Source organism: Salmo trutta, chromosome 6 (assembly GCF_901001165.1).
Source record: "Salmo trutta chromosome 6, fSalTru1.1, whole genome shotgun sequence".
Classification (NCBI taxonomy): Eukaryota; Metazoa; Chordata; class Actinopteri; order Salmoniformes; family Salmonidae; genus Salmo; species Salmo trutta.
The window spans coordinates 59,716,766-59,733,473 of record NC_042962.1 but is presented as its reverse complement, the minus strand read 5'-3'; the positions used below and the strand labels follow the sequence as shown (position 1 = coordinate 59,733,473).

Here is a 16,708-nt window from a genome sequence, read left to right as displayed (position 1 = left end):
AACTTCAGCTTTGAGGAGCTTCAGCTTTGAGGAATTTCAGCTTTGAGGAACTTCAGCTTTGAGGAGCTTCAGCTTTGAGGAACTTCAGCTTTGAGGAACTTCAGCTTTGAGGAGCTTCAGCTTTGAGGAACTTCAGCTTTGAGGAGCTTCGGCTTTGAGGAGCTTCAGCTTTGAAAGCTCAGCTCAGCACATCATACTGTCCTTACTCAGACATAATCAAGCATGTTGCTGCTATAATAAAAATAAGGACATTTCACACTCACAAATTCAACTCTTAAGAAGTAGTGACAACTTGTCACAACCCTTCACACTACACAGTGGCATGCCATATTTATCAAACCACTTCCCACTTCCATCCTCCAAAACTGTAACATTACCATAATACAAACCACAAACTCATCAAATAGAATATGTGTAATCATTTCCATGAGGCATACATAACTCCTTATAAGTGCCTTAGTAATGCCTTATAATAAACTTATAGTGCCTTATAATACTCGCTATAAGATATAATAATTTATCATAAGTAGTTATAGCTTTCTTACAATACATTACTATAATACATTATCAGCCTAAAAAGCATCATGCATTATAGACCTACCTAAAATGCTCTGTCACAGACCTGCTGTTTTCAACTCTCTAGAGACAGCAGGAGCAGTAGAGATACTCTGAATGATCTGCTATGAAAAGCCAAATGACATTTACTCCTGAGGTGCTGACCTGTTGCACCCTCGTCAACCACTGTGAATATTATTATTTGACCCTGCTGGTTATCTATGAACATTTGAACATCTTGGCCATGTTCTGTTATGGTCTCCACCCGGCACAGCCAGAAGAGGACTGGCCACCCCTCATAGCCTGGTTCCTCTCTAGGTTTCTTCCTAGGTTCTGGCCTTTCTAGGGAGTTTTTCCAAGCTACCGTGCTTCTAAACCTGCATTGCTTGCTGTTTGGGGTTTTAGGCTGGGTTTCTGTACAGCACTTTGTGACATCAGCTGATGTAAGAAGGGCTTTATAAATACATTCGATTGATTGATTGATACTTAACAGCATTAATGTGAACTGAGCATGATTTATAACATCAGCCTTTTGGTATTTAAAACCGGCCATTACTCCTGCTCCAAGAAAACTAGCTAGCTAGCTCGATCCCTGGATGTTGGAAGGTGCAGCTAGAGTAGAGTAGCTACAGTTTATCTAGCTACAGCTTATGTCATCTTTAACTCTGCATTGTTGGAAATTGACCCGTAAGCATTTCACTGTTAGTCTACACCAAAAATTGGATTCGATTTTGATTCACTTTGATTAGACTATTTGAGTGAGTCGCTAGCTACATTTTAGTGGCACGAGGTATTTGCAAACAGCACAACATTGTGTGATTAGCTACGAGCTAGTTAGCTAACAAGCTGGCTAAGGTAGAAATGTCTGAGCTGCTAGCCAACACTGTGTTGTATTTACCCAAGTTAGCAGGACTAGGTAGCTAACGTTAGTTAGCAACAAATATTTGGAAAAGCTAGGCACCTGCCGACACTTACCTAGCTAGTTAGCTAACTGTTTGCTAGGAACACAGCTGACTGTGAAGATTGCTAATAAGCTAGTAGAGGCTGAAGACATGACTGATGCTAAACATATAATTATCAAGCTAGCCGAGTCAAATTCATCTTTGACCTAAATATAACACTAATATGTAGCTAGCACGAAATGTGAGTGTTCTTTGCTAGATTTTCACATTCTTGCAATGATATAATGCATTTTATGCTCTCTGGGCTTATAACGCATTATATGTATTATCAGGATGGATAAGTACTTATGAACAATTAGTAAGTATTATACAACTCTTTGTATTATAAGACATTACATATGCACTTATAAGGCATTATATGTATGCATCATATGAAATATTAACAAATATGTTTTTACACACATGACATCTACCAAAACAATAACCTATTTTTTTAATTTAATAAACACATTTTCAAATGTCAGTCAGATCACTCAATCAAATCTAAATTATTTAAATCAATGGAGGTGACTGGAATACTGTGACTAAAGGAATAGTACATATCTGGCATAATCAGGAAGTGAGGCATGTCCAGGAAGAAGGAAAGTGGATCCTGAGGAGAATAACAAGCTCACCTTGCCTAAAACACTAACTTACTGTTGCTTGACATCAAATTTGGACAAAAGAAACACACACTTTAAACAAACTACAATTTGTAAAGGCTCTATAGGGCTTTCATAGCCTTTATAAGAACTACACAAGTGCTTCACAAATTATTCATAAGCTCCCGAGTGGCGCAGCAGTCTAAGGCACTGCATCTCAGTGCTAAAGGCATCACTACAGACCCTGGTTCGATTCCAGGCTGTTTCACAACCGGCCTTGATTGAGAGTCCAATAGGGCGGAGCACAATTGGCCCAGCGTTGTTAGGGTTTGGACGGGGTAGGCACTCATTGTAAATAAGAATTGATTCTTAACTGACTTGCCTAGTTAAATACAATTTAAAAAAATGTGGTACTAAATAAAGGGTAAGGTTAATGGACATTCCATCTGGTATTTTGACAAATGTGGCATAACCCTTTTACTATATTTATATAGCATCTCATTGCTAACAAAGGCTTTACAAAGCCTTACAAGTTGGAGTTCCTTTAAATGCACGGTGGATCAATAGCAAGGTCAGGTTCAATAGCAAGGTCAGATTCAATAGCAAGGTTAGATTCAATAGCAAGGTCAGATTCAAATGGATTAACTACAGTATGTGACAGTGACAACAATGGGTATTTCTCAATATGCATACTACCGTGCTCTGAGCATGCAAATTGGAGCACAGAACGGTTGGAGTGTGAGTCCAAATCAGAGTATGTGAAACGGGAATGGACTATGGCTGCGAGGGGTTTTGAGGTTAAGTCAGGAGGAGGCCACCCACACTGTTCATTGGTAAGACAACAGACAATGGATAATGGACTAACTCCAGGCTGTTTGGCAACAATGACGAAGTGGGCTGATGCAGAAATAGGCATGAAGTCTATATAGACCACTACACCAAGTACTGATATATAATAGCTTCATTTCTTGCAACAAATTCAGTTTTGTTTGACTATTGGTCATTTTTGACCAATTTGTATTTATAAATACATTTCTGTTCAGAATTAAAGTATCAACTGAACTGATTTCCAATCAAAGTTCAAGACTGCAAATTGGTTTTCCATTTCACTCAGGGAACTAGAGATTCTCAGGGAACTAGAGATTCACTGAAAACAAAAGCCAGCCATAACGTTGTCTACCTGTACATTACTCGTGTAATAATTTACAGGAAATATGTTAATTTAGCTTGTTTTCACTTTGAAATGAAAAATATAATCCCAGTCAATCAATCACTTATCACTGAACATCTAAAGATCAAATATTGTTTTCAGTGATTTCTCTGACAGGACATGTCAGTTTGTTAAATTGAGAGGCAATGTACAGTACTATACATTACCAGCCTCTCATAACAAGAAGTTTGCTCTCTCATATCACTCACTCATTATGATGTGCATAATGTTATGTTATTATAATAATATTATACAGTAGATGGGTGCCCTTTGAGGTAAATGATCATAATTGGACCAGAGAATTTTCTTTTTTTCTCTCTGTCATCCAAACAGCAACAATCCAAAAATGGACCCCACCTCACAAATGCACACAATGGGGAGTAATAAAGGATTTAGCTGGAAACCATTGTGTAAAGGGGCCCCTATGCCATTATGCCAACTCAGAACTTTTCACAATGGAGCTGGGGGTTCTTTTGACGTTAAGCCAGGTATAAAAGTACCCAAGGACGGAGAATAAGCTATACATCTTCAGGCCAAGTATCACCGTATATCTGTAGGCTACCCAAACAAGAGTCACCATGACCAAGGGAAAGGTACACCAACCTACAGCCTCTCACCACTGAAGAAACTTTCAAAATTGCAGTTGAACTTGAATTTTGAACTTGTCCTATTACTGTTTGGAGTCAATATTGTTGTTTCTTTTGACCTCCAGATCATCTTCTACGAGGACAGGAACTTCCAGGGCCGTTCCTATGAGACCAGCTCAGACTGCCCTGAGTTGACCTCCTACCTGAGCAGGTGCAACTCCTGCAGGGTGGAGAGCGGCTGCTTCATGGTGTACGACCGCTCCAACTTCCAGGGAAACCAGTACTTTGCGAGGAGAGGAGAGTATGGTGACTACCAGCGTATGGGCATGTCTGACTGCATCAGGTCCTGCCGAAACATCCCCATGGTAAATAAACAACTAGTTAATATGTTTCTGTAATCACTGATAGTAGTTTCGATTGGATAAAATAGTTATAATTGGAATAACATTTTATAATTAAAAAAAATTCTAATGGCTTTGGTTGTTGTGGTTTTCCATTACAGCACAGTGGCCAGTTCAGGATGAGGATCTACGAGAGGGAAAACTTCGGAGGCCAGATGCACGAGATGATGGACGACTGTGAGAACATGATGGACCGTTACCGCATGTCCGACTGCCAGTCCTGCAATGTGATGGACGGCCACTGGCTCATGTATGAGCAGCCCAACTACAGAGGCAGACAGATGTACCTGAGGCCTGGAGAGTACAGGAACTTCAGTAACATGGGAGGAAGCATGGGCAACATGAGATGGCAGTCTATGAGGCGTATCATGGATTCTTGTTAATTCACTGTTTGATGTGAATATTAGGTTTATAATAAAGGCTTGTATAAAAGCATCTGTCATGACGTGACGTTGGATTGATTAATGTGACGACTGTTGTTCATTGAATGATTAATTGTTTATAATTACGTGATTAAATGAATCAGGTAATTATTAAGTCATTAACCTGGGGCACCATGGGAAAGTTTGGTTTTATTGAGTTTCTATTTCCCAAATTAACTCAAAGAATATCAGAATATCGATATTACAACAGTCGCTAATTAATTAATTTCCTCTACAGTCTGAACGTCCTGAACGTTGCATAATCCGGGAATCTGCACAAACCCGAGTCCCACTAAAAAGGTCCGTACCACACCAATTGAGTTGATTATTTATTTACTAACAAGCTAAAATTCTAATATAAGATACACATACACACAGTCTAGGCTATTGATTAGAACCTAGTACAATGAAACAGGTCCCTGGTGGGCCAACAGAATATCACACGTTACACAAAATGGGGATTTCAAAAGAGAGAGAAAGAGAGAGGGTACGAGAGAAACGCACACTTGGGTACATTTGTAAACTATGCTTAGTTTAACCCTAAGCTTAACCCAAACTGCTGCTCTTATTGGTCAGAATATAATGATGTAATTATGTGTCGAAGGTCTCCGATGGGGTATCTCCTTGTGGACCGAGTTCCGAATTCTCCTCTGAGGGCGACACTTCTGTTGTTACCGGGTGTAACTCTCTAATTGTCCACACAATGTCAGTGTCCTTTCTGTTAATGGTCTGTTTCCTCACCCTTGTCCTGAAAGGGGGTCTTCTGAGTACGGTCAGCTGTGTAGCTCAGGGCTCCAGTGTAGGAATGAAAGCAGTGTAGACACACGATTCCTTGGAGAGTGGTAACCGGGTGGTCCTGCTTGAATTCACCCTCTTAGACACAGCTACTCATCCGTAGCATAGATTAAGACGTTCCTTTGTCTTCTTCAAAGGGGGGTTACAACTAATTGGACCTTGGCTGCAGTTTGTGGTCACCTAGTCTGATATGTTAATTCTTAACTCACATGTTTTATACCCTCGGGTCAGAAATGGGCCTTTCCGCCTTTAGGGCATAACTAGTTACGAGGAAAGGTCGGGATTTTACTCAGATACAATTTAGACAACTAACTTCACATTTCCTCTTTACAAAAACATTTTACTTGATCTGGACATTTTCCACACAATGTACAGTATGCAAACATCAGGTACATATTGTGAAAACTCTTCAAGTTACAATGTTTTCGTTATAACGTCGTCATTTAACTTTTAATAACATAAAAAAACGACATTCATTTTCATATTCCATCTATCGTCATTGCCACCATTGTGGCTGATGAAACATATTGTTCCAAAGTCTGTTTATTGCATGTTACTGTTCTGAGGTAGGTTCTCCATAGGCCCGTCATACTTTCTATTGCTCCATACTGAGAGGACAAAGGGATTTTGTCTGCTGCCTTAAGATTTACAATGGGCGTGAGATGTCATAAAACCCCCACCTCCATACCTCTCGATCTCTCCCCCTCTGGTGGGTGTGAGAGATGTCTCTTGTAGGAGTGTGGTCCATGGTAACCTGATCCGAACAGGCCTGTCATGACACATCCATCTCAAATTAATTGATTCAATGTTACAGGTAATTTTAATATTTGAATACAAAATAATGTTACATACAATCTATTCCCAAGAAAATATGCTTGCAATCTATAACAAAAAGAAATACTTCAAGTTACTCTAAAATCAACTTCCTCTCATAACATTAAAAACTCTTCTACACAGAGGTCATTGGTAGCGTAGTGGTTAGAGCGTTGGGCTAGTAACCAAATGGTTGCTGGTTTGAGTACCTGAGCCAACAAGTAAGGCTTTTAACCCTAATTTGCTCCAGGGCTGCCGTACTACTATGGCTGACCCTATAAAAGACCCCGTTTTCCTGGACCTATCTGGTGTATTTGACAACAAAACATATCTATTTTTTATTTATTTATTTACAATTAGAAATCATTTGTACTAGGTCTGTGGGCCTTTTTCTGAGTTAACCAAAACTCTACTAGTTGACGCCACTAGTTGGTCCCTTCCTCATTAATAGTTTGGCATGGAAGTGTACGGTGGCCTGCAGGTCCCAAAAAGCCTCCATAGAGCCAGGCCAGTTTCTTATTGAAATGGCGCAAGGCCTAAATTCCAGCCGTGCATGTTTTCAAATGGCCAGGGGATGTTAGCTCCAATATCCCATAATATTCCAACCAAAATAAACATTAGGTTCTGTCTGTTAGTTAATTTTGTAGTTTTGTTATTTAGAAATCATTAAACTTGTTCATCAAGAGATGTATTTTGAAAAAATATATGAGTTTTGCGATGACGCTGAGAGAAGAATGAAAAATGAAACACATTTAGAATTTGACTGTTGATAGACTGCTGCTAGGTACTCATAGTAGGAGGCTGTCCCTTCTCTTTCTAGAACAAAAAACTTACCTGCTGCATACAAACGAACATGCCATTTCTACTTGTAGAATCACAACGCTCCTCAGTGGCCGACAACTTGACTTTGAGCCAATCAGAGAGCACAAAGTGGGGGAGCCGAGAGGAGTAACAACAAAAAGGAAAAATAATATTGTGCTGGCTAGCGAATTACATGCTAAAGGTTTAGCTAACAAAAATAAATGGCACTGGCAGCATGGGATTATGGAGAGTGAATTACATTGTTTCTTTGTCATCTTGCTAGCTAGTTATTTAGCTTTGGCCATCTGGCAAGGATCACCAAGGGCATTCTACAACAATAGCAACATTAGCGCAGCTAGCTAGTTAGCTAACATTGGATCCCTACAAAACAAAATACATAGGGACTAGTATTGTCAAACTAAACTGAAGAATGCAACACTACTGCTACCTTCTAGTTAGGAGTATTTTAACAAGACTGTAAACTTTAATTCATAGGCTAGGTTGTAGCAACCGCATGATGGGTACAGGGAAAATTCAAGTATCATGTAGTAGCCTAACTCTATCACTGTTACATTGAACTGGCAGAATGGAATATGAAGGACAGTCATCCAATATGCTGTAATAGAAATAAGGCCATGCTCATGAAAAAAAATATCGGTCTCCTTCATCTTAAACTGCACTGACCGCCACTGATACCAATATTTTTATTTATTTTATTTTTATTTCACCTTTATTTAACCAGGTAGGCAAGTTGAGAACAAGTTCTCATTTACAATTGCGACCTGGCCAAGATAAAGCAAAGCAGTTCGACAACATACAACAACACAGAGTTACACATGGAGTAAAACAACATACAATCAATGATGCAGTAGAAAAAAATAAGACTATATACAATGTGAGCAAATAATGTGAGATAAGGGAGGTAAAGCCCAAACAAAATGCCATGGTGGCAAAGTAAATAAAGTATAGCAAGAAAAACAATGGAATGGTAGATTTGTAGTTTGAAGAAAGTTCAAAGTTAAAATATAAATAATATGGTGCAAAGGAGCAAAATAAATAAAATAAATAAATACAGTAGGGGAAGAGGTAGTAGTTTGGGCTAAATTATAGATGGGCTATGTACAGGTGCAGTGATCTGTGAGCTGCTCTGACAGCTGGTGCTTAAAGCTAGTGAGGGAGATAAGTGTTTCCAGTTTCAGAGATTTTTGTAGTTCGTTCCAGTCATTGGCAGCAGAGAACTGGAAGGAGAGACGACCAAAGGAGGAGTTGGCTTTAGGGGTGACCAGAGAGATATACCTGCTGGAGCGCGTGCTACAGGTGGGTGCTGCTATGGTGACCAGTGAGCAGAGATAAGGGGGGACTTTACCTAGCAGGGTCTTGTAGATGACCTGGAGCCAATGTGTTTGGCGACGATTATGAAGCGAAGGCCAGCCAACGAGAGCGTACAGGTCGCAGTGGTGGGTAGTATATGGGGCTTTGGTGACAAAACGGATGGCACTGTGATAGACTGCATCCAGCTTGTTGAGTAGGGTATTGGAGGCTATTTTGTAAATGACATCGCCGAAGTCGAGGATTGGTAGGATGGTCAGTTTTACGAGGGTATGTTTGGCAGCATGAGTGAAGGATGCTTTGTTGCGAAATAGGATATTTCTACATGTCCTGTAGTAAAAAATATGGAGAAAAAAAGGTCCTAAGAAAATTACTCTCTATGATGTCATCAGGAGTCATAATTAAAACTAAATGAGTTCCCAGTTGATTCCACACACCAGTAAGATTGTCAGACGTTTGCTTGCCAAGAGTACTTAGCACCTATGAACAGAGTTTTGGCAGTCAATCTCTTTTGTGTGTTCACACCGAACATACTTTGAAGCCATCACTCTTGCCTGCATCTAGCTGATATAGGGTGTAGTCATTCGTCCCACAGTTGCAAACAAGAGTTTCTATTGGACAAATTCAGGTATGTTTATCCCCGTTTTTCAACAGAATTGGTGGAATTAATACACCCCTGATCACGCGTAAACACAGTTCGCTTTCATAGCAGCCACGTTCTATTCCTTCTCGCATCTATGCGCTCTCCTCCTCTCACCTTTTCCCTTCGCTTCCGGACTACAATGCACAACACATCAGTTGTATGTGACCAGGCGAGAAAAAAAACTTTCCAAGCCAAACCATATGGTAACCACTACACACAGCCTACATCATTGTCACAATATTAGCTAAAGTAACATCATAGTCAACATAGCTATAGAACTAACACGCTGGTAAAGCCGCTACAATCATGCAGTAACGTTACAGTGTAAGCAGTTTAGCACTTAAAAGCAGAAGCTTGCCTTGACTTGGAGTAGTTGTGTTGGATAGTCATAGCCAGCTAGCTACAGTAACATAGCCTACCTCTGTTTGAGTAGGGTGTTTGAGTAGACTAAACTAGCTAGCTGCATTTGCTAGCTAAGTGGAACTAAAAGTGAAGAAAATGATCATCTTTCTCTATCTCTCTCTTGCTTCTCCTTCATTTTGGAAGAAATTAATTTGTTCAAAACTGTTCAACTGTTGTCTTTCTCTCTCTTTGAGTCAACTACAGACCACATTTTATGCACTACAGTGCTAGCTAGCTGTAGCTTATGCTTTCAGTACTAGATTATTCTCTGATCCTTTGATCTAGGCCATGTGCTGTTATAATCTCCACCCGGCACAGCCAGAAGAGGACTGGCCACCCCTCATAGCCTGGTTCCTCTCTAGGTTTCTTCCTAGGTTTTGGCCTTTCTAGGGAGTTTTTCCTAGCCACCGTGCTTCTACACCTGCATTGCTTGCTGTTTGGGGTTTTAGGCTGGGTTTCTGTACAGCACTTTGTGATATCAGCTGATGTAAGAAGGGCTATATAAATACATTTGATTTGATTTGATTTTGATTGGGTGGACAACATGTTATTTCATGCTGAAAGAGCTCTGATAGGTTGGAGGACGTCCCCCGGGAAGTTGTCATAATTACTGTGTAAGTCTATGGAAGGGGGTGAGGACCATGAGACTCCTAGGTTTTGTATTGATGTCAATGTACTCAGAGGAGGACAGAAGCTAGCTGTCCTCCGGCTACACCGTGGTGCTACCCTACAGAGTGTGTTGAGTTTATTTACTTTATTTGTATTATTTAATTTTTAACCCTTTTTCTCCCCAATTTTGTGATATCCAGTTGATAGTTACAGTCTTGTCCCATCGCTGCAACTCCCGTACGGACTTGGGAGAAGTGAAGGTTGAGAGCCATGCGTCCTCTGGAACATGACCCTGCCAAGCTCCACTGCTTCTTGACACACTGCTCGCTTAACCCGGAAGCCAGCCACACCAATATTTCGGAGGAAACACCGTACAACTGGAAACCGTGTCAGCGTGCATGCGCGATGGGACAAAATTCCCAGCTGGCCAAACCCTCGCTTAACCCGGACGACGTTGGGCCAAATGTGCGTCGCCTCATGACTCTCCCAGTCATGGCCGGCTGCGACACAGTTCGGGATCGAACCCAGATCTGTAGTGACTCCTCAAGCACTGCAGTGCCTTAGACCGCTGTGCCTCTACAGAGTGTGTTTTAATAAATTATTTGGTGACATGATTATATTTATTATAGTTTTATATAAAAAGGATAACTTTTTAAATGTTTAAAAATATGTATTTTTATGAAATTCATTGAGGAAGATAGTCCTCCCCTTCCTCCTCTGAGGAGCCTCCACTGATTGGTATGGTGCTGAAGATAATGAATATGAGGATACAAAGTGGTTAAAGAACCTAATATAGCTTCAAATCCACCCTTTTGTTATAAAGAACGTTGCTTGTGACTTATAAACACATAAACTTGTTTGTCACTTTATTTTCTTTGTTTAGACATGTACTAGTATGTCCCCATCGATTAGTAGCCTCACTTTATTTTCTTTGTTTAGACACATACTAGTATTAAAACCTTTGAGGGATTAAGCCTACAGAACATCTCACAGTAGGAGGATTTGAAGCCAACAAAAGCAGAAAGAGACAGAGAGTTTATTATGCTGACCCCATAGAAATGAAGGGTGGCTCAACTGTAAATACGCAACGTATAAAAGGTCCACTGCAACACTAAATGAACACAAACATCCCCATGGGAGCGGGTTTGTAATGACTCTAAGTACAACATGTAGATTAGATAGATAATGGATACAGACAACAGTTCAATTGTAATAGTTAGAGAAGTATTGGCTCTGCATACAGCTTGATCTTACCTGACAAAGTTGTCATCTCTGCAGGGAAAACAGTGATAGAGCTGATGTTTTGGTCAATGTTTACTTGACCTCTGACCCAGATCTGCAAGGGCTGTTGTTTACTTTACCTCTCTGACCCAGATCTGCAAGGGCTGTTGTTTACTTTAACTCTCTGACCCAGATCTGCAAGGGCTGTTGTTTACTTTACCTCTCTGACCCAGATCTGGAAGGGCTGTTGTTTGGCCAACACCAGCTACTGCTTACCCTAACCGGCCTTGCAGTGGCATTCCTCACGTATGTACAAATGCTTCAACTATTTTGATACCTCCATTTTGCTGAGATTAACATTTTACGTAGCAGGGACACCATTTAAAACAGAATTGTGGGTAGTATGGCCATTGCCATGTGATTCATTGCAAAATATGATTACAGAAACAGAGTTATTGTACATATTAAATTAGTGTGGCCAAACCACTTCTGGTTTTTGTTTCTACTTGGTAGTTAATTTGCACTCACCTGGTGTCCCAGGTCTAAATCAGTCCCTGATTAGAAGTAGAGGATGAAAACCAGAAGTGTTTTGGCCCTCCAGGACCAGAATTGAACAGCCTTGAATTATAGCATTAAATTAGAGTATTATGTTTTTTTGGTTTTATCAAAACGTCACAATGTAGAAGAACTGAGTAAGTAACACAAGGCACATTGAATATATAAAAAAATGTGATGACTTGACATTGGATGAGTTATTCAATGATATGTTTTACAGTGTTTTTATGTTAAATCCATGCATGAAGTTTTCCCTTCAGAGAGCCAAGAGGAAGATTGGTGACATAGAGATGTTTCAATTTTTAATAGTTCAATAAAGAACTCCTCCTCCAAATGTACTGTGCACTTTGTTTTTTATGAAATGTGATGGGGTACATACAGGAAAACATCATTTTCACTACTATAATGTTTTAACCTGGGTTGGTACACAAAACTGGACACTTGTATTACTCAGATTGGTCTGCCATTTCTACACCAGTTTAATTTCTTCATCTAGAAATATAGGTGTTAATGTATCACAATCAAATCACAATCTAGTCTAAAACAACATAGTTGTAATCGTCAAGAGATGATCACTCATCTACAAGACATTTTATAATTACAATCATCCTAAATAAAATAAGCCTTTGTTGAAAAGGAAAAACGCTTACTTTGTTGACCACCTAAGATAAAAATACATTGCAGTGTTCACAGCATTCTTGCGGGAAAAAAACGCTGACGTGTTAAAAGTCAAACTATTTACATGACAATACTGCCGTTTGTCCATGGATTATAAAGAGAGGACGCACCTCCCAACCCGTGCTGAGTGCCAGTGAGACCAAAGTTAACCTTCACAATGGGAAAGGTAAGGCTGGTTTTTATGCTATGCATATGTTGTGCCTCTGCATTCCTCTATAGATTATTCTACCGAAATCAATAAAAGGGGATGAGATTCATTAAAGGTAATGTGTGCCTCTGATCAGGAATTTATTCTGTACAATATTTCAAAATAATTCAAAATCTTGGGGCTTACTGCTAGGGAAGAGATCTGGTCTTACACAATAAAACACCTCAATTGATCTGTTTTTAGATAATTTTCTACGAAGATAGAAACTTCCAGGGTCACTCTTATGAGTGCGGTGGAGAATGCTCTGACCTCCATGCCCACTTCAGCCGCTGCAACTCCATCAAGGTGGAGAGCGGCAACTGGATGGTGTACGAGAGGCCCAGCTACATGGGCTATCAGTACTTCCTGAAGGAAGGCGAGTTCTCCGACTACCAGCGTTGGATGGGCTTCAATGACTGCGTCAGGTCCTGCCGCATGATCCCCCAGGTAAGAGACGGATTTAGGAAGAGGTTAAAGAGATCCCGTTAACTCTGAAGTATTGGAGGGATTCTAAAGTATTACAGGGACTTTTGGACCTTTGTAGTTTGATCCCAAAACTACACAAAATCAACTGCTGGCTCATTATCCTTCCCATTTCTCCCTCCACCAGCCTCCACTGACTCTGAGGTTTGACATAGTCTACCACATATTTTTCTGAGATAGGCTACACATGAGTATCATCCCAATAACATTGCTCTCTGTATCAACAGCACCAGGGATCTCACCGTATGAGAATCTTCGAGCGCTCCGAGTTCGGAGGACAGATGACGGAGTTGACGGACGACTGCCCCAACCTCCACGAGCGCTTCCATTACAATGACATCTACTCTTGCAATGTGATGGAGGGCTCCTGGCTTTTGTATGAGCACCCCAACTACAGGGGGCGCCAGTACCTGCTGACCCCGGGAGAGTACAGGAGATACAACGACTGGGGAAGCATGAGCGCCAGGGTGGGCTCCGTCAGACGTATTGCTATGTAAGAAGCTGAATGTATGACTGTTGAATCAATGACCAATGGGAAATCATTTTGAAATAAATCCATCCACACATTAGATCCTTTTTTCCTGCCTTTTGTATTTTAAACCACAGAGAAAGAAGGAATATGCAAACTTATCTGTTAGGTTGGTTGAACTTTTAAAATGTTTTACCATGAATTAACTCCCATATTACCCATATTACCGGAGTGAATCAACCTAGAACAGACCATGTGTGTACCCTAAATACCTCACGTCAAATATTTATATTTATTGGTTATTGTCATGAACAGGCTGTTCATGACAATTTGAGAATAATATGAAATGAAGACCCTACATATTTTGCTTTGCACTCACATTTGTGTAATGTGTTACAGATGTAGGATCCTAATTTAATCACCCTGTTTCTGGCGAACTTTCCTGCAATGCATTAAAAAAGGCTTCTGAAGTTTGTCATTTCCACTTTGACATTTCAGATGTGATTTTCCCTTACAAAAAATGTATCAACCCCTACAAAAATGTCCATTAATTATAATACACATAATAATTCACATTTCCTGTTGCTGCAGGATTATTTTCCTGCTGTAGCAAACTGTCTCAAATTAAGATCCTACATCAGTACTCAGCAGAATTTGCTAATATTCATTCATGATGCAATAGGGAAACGTCTGGGCAATTCATTGTCAGCACTGTTGATTGAAGAACTTGAGTTACAGAAAGGAAATTGATTATGTTGCAACATTGCAACATGAAAAGGTGAATCTGATGATGTTAACGTTGTATTTTTGAACTGTCTTCCATGTTGTAATGGCTTGAATGGAATCATTGGAATGGTATCAAACACATCCAACACATGAAAACAATGTGTTTAATGCCGTTCCATTGATTCCATTCCAGCCATTATGATGAGCCCGTCCTCCTATAGCTTCTCCCACCAGCGTACTCCACCATGCATATGCATACATTTATTGTTATACAATGCCGTTAAAGTGCATGATACTGTAATACTAATTATTGAATACAAATCCCTCTGTGTTCTGTGGATGGTTCTAGAAGCACCTACACAAGTGTTCACTGTTTGGAGACACATATTGTTTGGTTGAACATGAAGCTTTATTGAGAACAGACATAGGACATAGAACTTTTAGTTGTTGGAGTCAGAGATTCGTCTGAGGGATCCGATCCTGGGGCTCAGGCCACCCCAGTCGCTGGGTCTGCGGTACTCGCCAGGCTTCAGGTAGTACTGTCTGCCCTTGTAGTTGGGCTGGTCGTACATGAGCCAATGGCCGTCCATCACGTTGCAGGAGTTGATGTCGGACATGCGGAAGCGGTCCTGGACATTGGGACAGTCGTCGTTCAGCTCCTGCATCTGGCCACTCATGTCGGGGCGATCGTACAGCCTCATCCTGTAGGAGCCGCGGTGCTACAGGAGGAGGAAATAGAGGTCATATTGGGTTTTTACATTACTACAAATTAGAGGTCAATTATTAACAAGACAATATAGCAAAATAGGTGGGGCCAAAACGGAGCCTTGAGGAACACCTTTACTAAGTTCAAGAAGTTTTAATTGGTGCTCTTCTATAAAAACACATTGTAATGTGAGATGGGCCTAGTGATGAGCGTAGCCCTGTGTTTGAGGCATCTACACTGGGTTTACCATGGGGATCATGCGGCAGGACCTGATACAGTCGTTGATGCCAATCATGCGCTGGTTGTCATTGTACTCTCCCCTCTTCAGGAAGTACTGGTGGCCAGTGTAGTTGGGCCTCTCGTAGACCATGAACATGCCACTCTCCACCTTGATGGAGTTGCAGCGGTTGAAGTAGGAGTGCAGGTCGGCACAGTCGCTCATGCACTCATGGTGCCGACCCTGGAAATTCCTGTCCTCATAGAAGATGATCTGCAAAGGGGAGTGTAGACATTTTAAAGCATTAAAACATGTATCTTACATCTACTGAACTGATGTATTTTTTTCAATGTTGTGGTCATTATATGGTGGACAAAAACTAAATGTTTTATGTTTTTTTTCAGTTATACTATAAAACTAGTAATATGAATGCAGGTGGGTGCCTGACTTACCTTTCCCATTGTCATGGTTGCGTGAGGGGCAGATAGACAGTCAATGGTCACTCTTTCTGTGCCTCTGTCCTTTTATAAAAAGCAGCTGTGTGATTGCGCAGCATAAAGTATTGTCATTCAAATCATGATCTGGAGTTAGCACACAAATCTGTTTATGTGTAGCCATGCCTTATTGTGTGACAAGTTATTGTTGTTGGCCAGTTTTCACATGTTCATCACTATTGTCAGAAAACACTACTGTATACTGGAGATCCGGTGCATTGCTGGGCTTAGCATCAGCAAAACAACTCAACGAGACATTTAGCATATCATTGTAATTCACAAACACCGTCAATTTCAATTGTGTCCTTTTACGCACAATTATGCAAATGTATCAGCTTATAAAATGTCTTTCTGGGATTGTATCTGTGAGAATGAGCCAGAGAATATGTTTCTTATTTCTAGATGTAGGCATGCACTCTGAAAACGCTGACGTTACCGTAAATTATGTAATGAACTGTTTTTGGCCCCATACTTTCATTGTTCTGCTCTATACTTAAAGATCTGTGTTTTGTGGGCGAACAAAATATCTGTCTATATGAATATGTATGTATGTAATCATATATCATGTTTACATACATAATGGCCAGCAATATTGCATTGGTGTCATTAGCAAGAAAATAAAGCAAGTAAAAAACTGTGGTAATTCACTTTGAGAGGAAAAACTTCATTTTCATCCTGATCCGGATTTGAAAATAAACGTCAATGTTATATCGACGTTCAGTGAACGGTTACGTGATGAGTAACCTTGTCGGAGACCTGAAGACTTGCGTTAGCTCCCCAAACTAAAGGCTTTGGCTCAGAGACAGCATCATGTCAGTGTTGTGTAATTGAGAAAGTTAACGATAGCAGTAGCCAAGCATCC

General features: G+C 40.4%; 3 protein-coding genes across 3 annotated transcripts; 2 read left to right on the top strand and 1 right to left on the bottom strand.

Moving 5' to 3' along the window:
• The first annotated feature begins 3,815 nt into the window (after window positions 1-3,815).
• Window positions 3,816-4,741, top strand: LOC115196482 (gamma-crystallin M3-like). Its single transcript, XM_029757350.1, has 3 exons — window positions 3,816-3,901; window positions 4,021-4,260; window positions 4,398-4,741. Exons 1-3 carry the CDS (start codon window positions 3,887-3,889, stop codon window positions 4,677-4,679), a joined length of 537 nt encoding a protein of 178 aa, XP_029613210.1. The 5' UTR covers window positions 3,816-3,886; the 3' UTR covers window positions 4,680-4,741.
• Window positions 4,742-12,669: 7,928 nt separating this feature from the next.
• Window positions 12,670-13,803, top strand: LOC115195238 (gamma-crystallin B). The gene is made up of 3 exons (XM_029755013.1): window positions 12,670-12,730; window positions 12,956-13,198; window positions 13,462-13,803. Exons 1-3 carry the CDS (start codon window positions 12,722-12,724, stop codon window positions 13,729-13,731), a joined length of 522 nt encoding a protein of 173 aa, XP_029610873.1. The 5' UTR covers window positions 12,670-12,721; the 3' UTR covers window positions 13,732-13,803.
• Window positions 13,804-14,816: 1,013 nt separating this feature from the next.
• LOC115196480 (gamma-crystallin M2-like) lies at window positions 14,817-15,872 on the bottom strand. Its single transcript, XM_029757348.1, has 3 exons — window positions 15,805-15,872; window positions 15,383-15,625; window positions 14,817-15,148 (listed from the first exon to the last, which is right to left on the bottom strand). Exons 1-3 carry the CDS (start codon window positions 15,817-15,819, stop codon window positions 14,870-14,872), a joined length of 537 nt encoding a protein of 178 aa, XP_029613208.1. The 5' UTR covers window positions 15,820-15,872; the 3' UTR covers window positions 14,817-14,869.
• Window positions 15,873-16,708: the final 836 nt, after the last annotated feature.

What these genes read in the sequence shown, in the direction of transcription:
- LOC115196482 (XM_029757350.1), top strand. An exon ending in CCTGCCGAAACATCCCCATG is followed by an intron (nt 4,261 to 4,397) that starts GTAAATAAACAA and finishes TTTCCATTACAG; the next exon opens with CACAGTGGCCAGTTCAGGAT.
- LOC115195238 (XM_029755013.1), top strand. An exon ending in CCTGCCGCATGATCCCCCAG is followed by an intron (nt 13,199 to 13,461) that starts GTAAGAGACGGA and finishes CTGTATCAACAG; the next exon opens with CACCAGGGATCTCACCGTAT.
- LOC115196480 (XM_029757348.1), bottom strand. An exon ending in CCTGCCGCATGATCCCCATG is followed by an intron (nt 15,149 to 15,382) that starts GTAAACCCAGTG and finishes CTCCTCCTGTAG; the next exon opens with CACCGCGGCTCCTACAGGAT.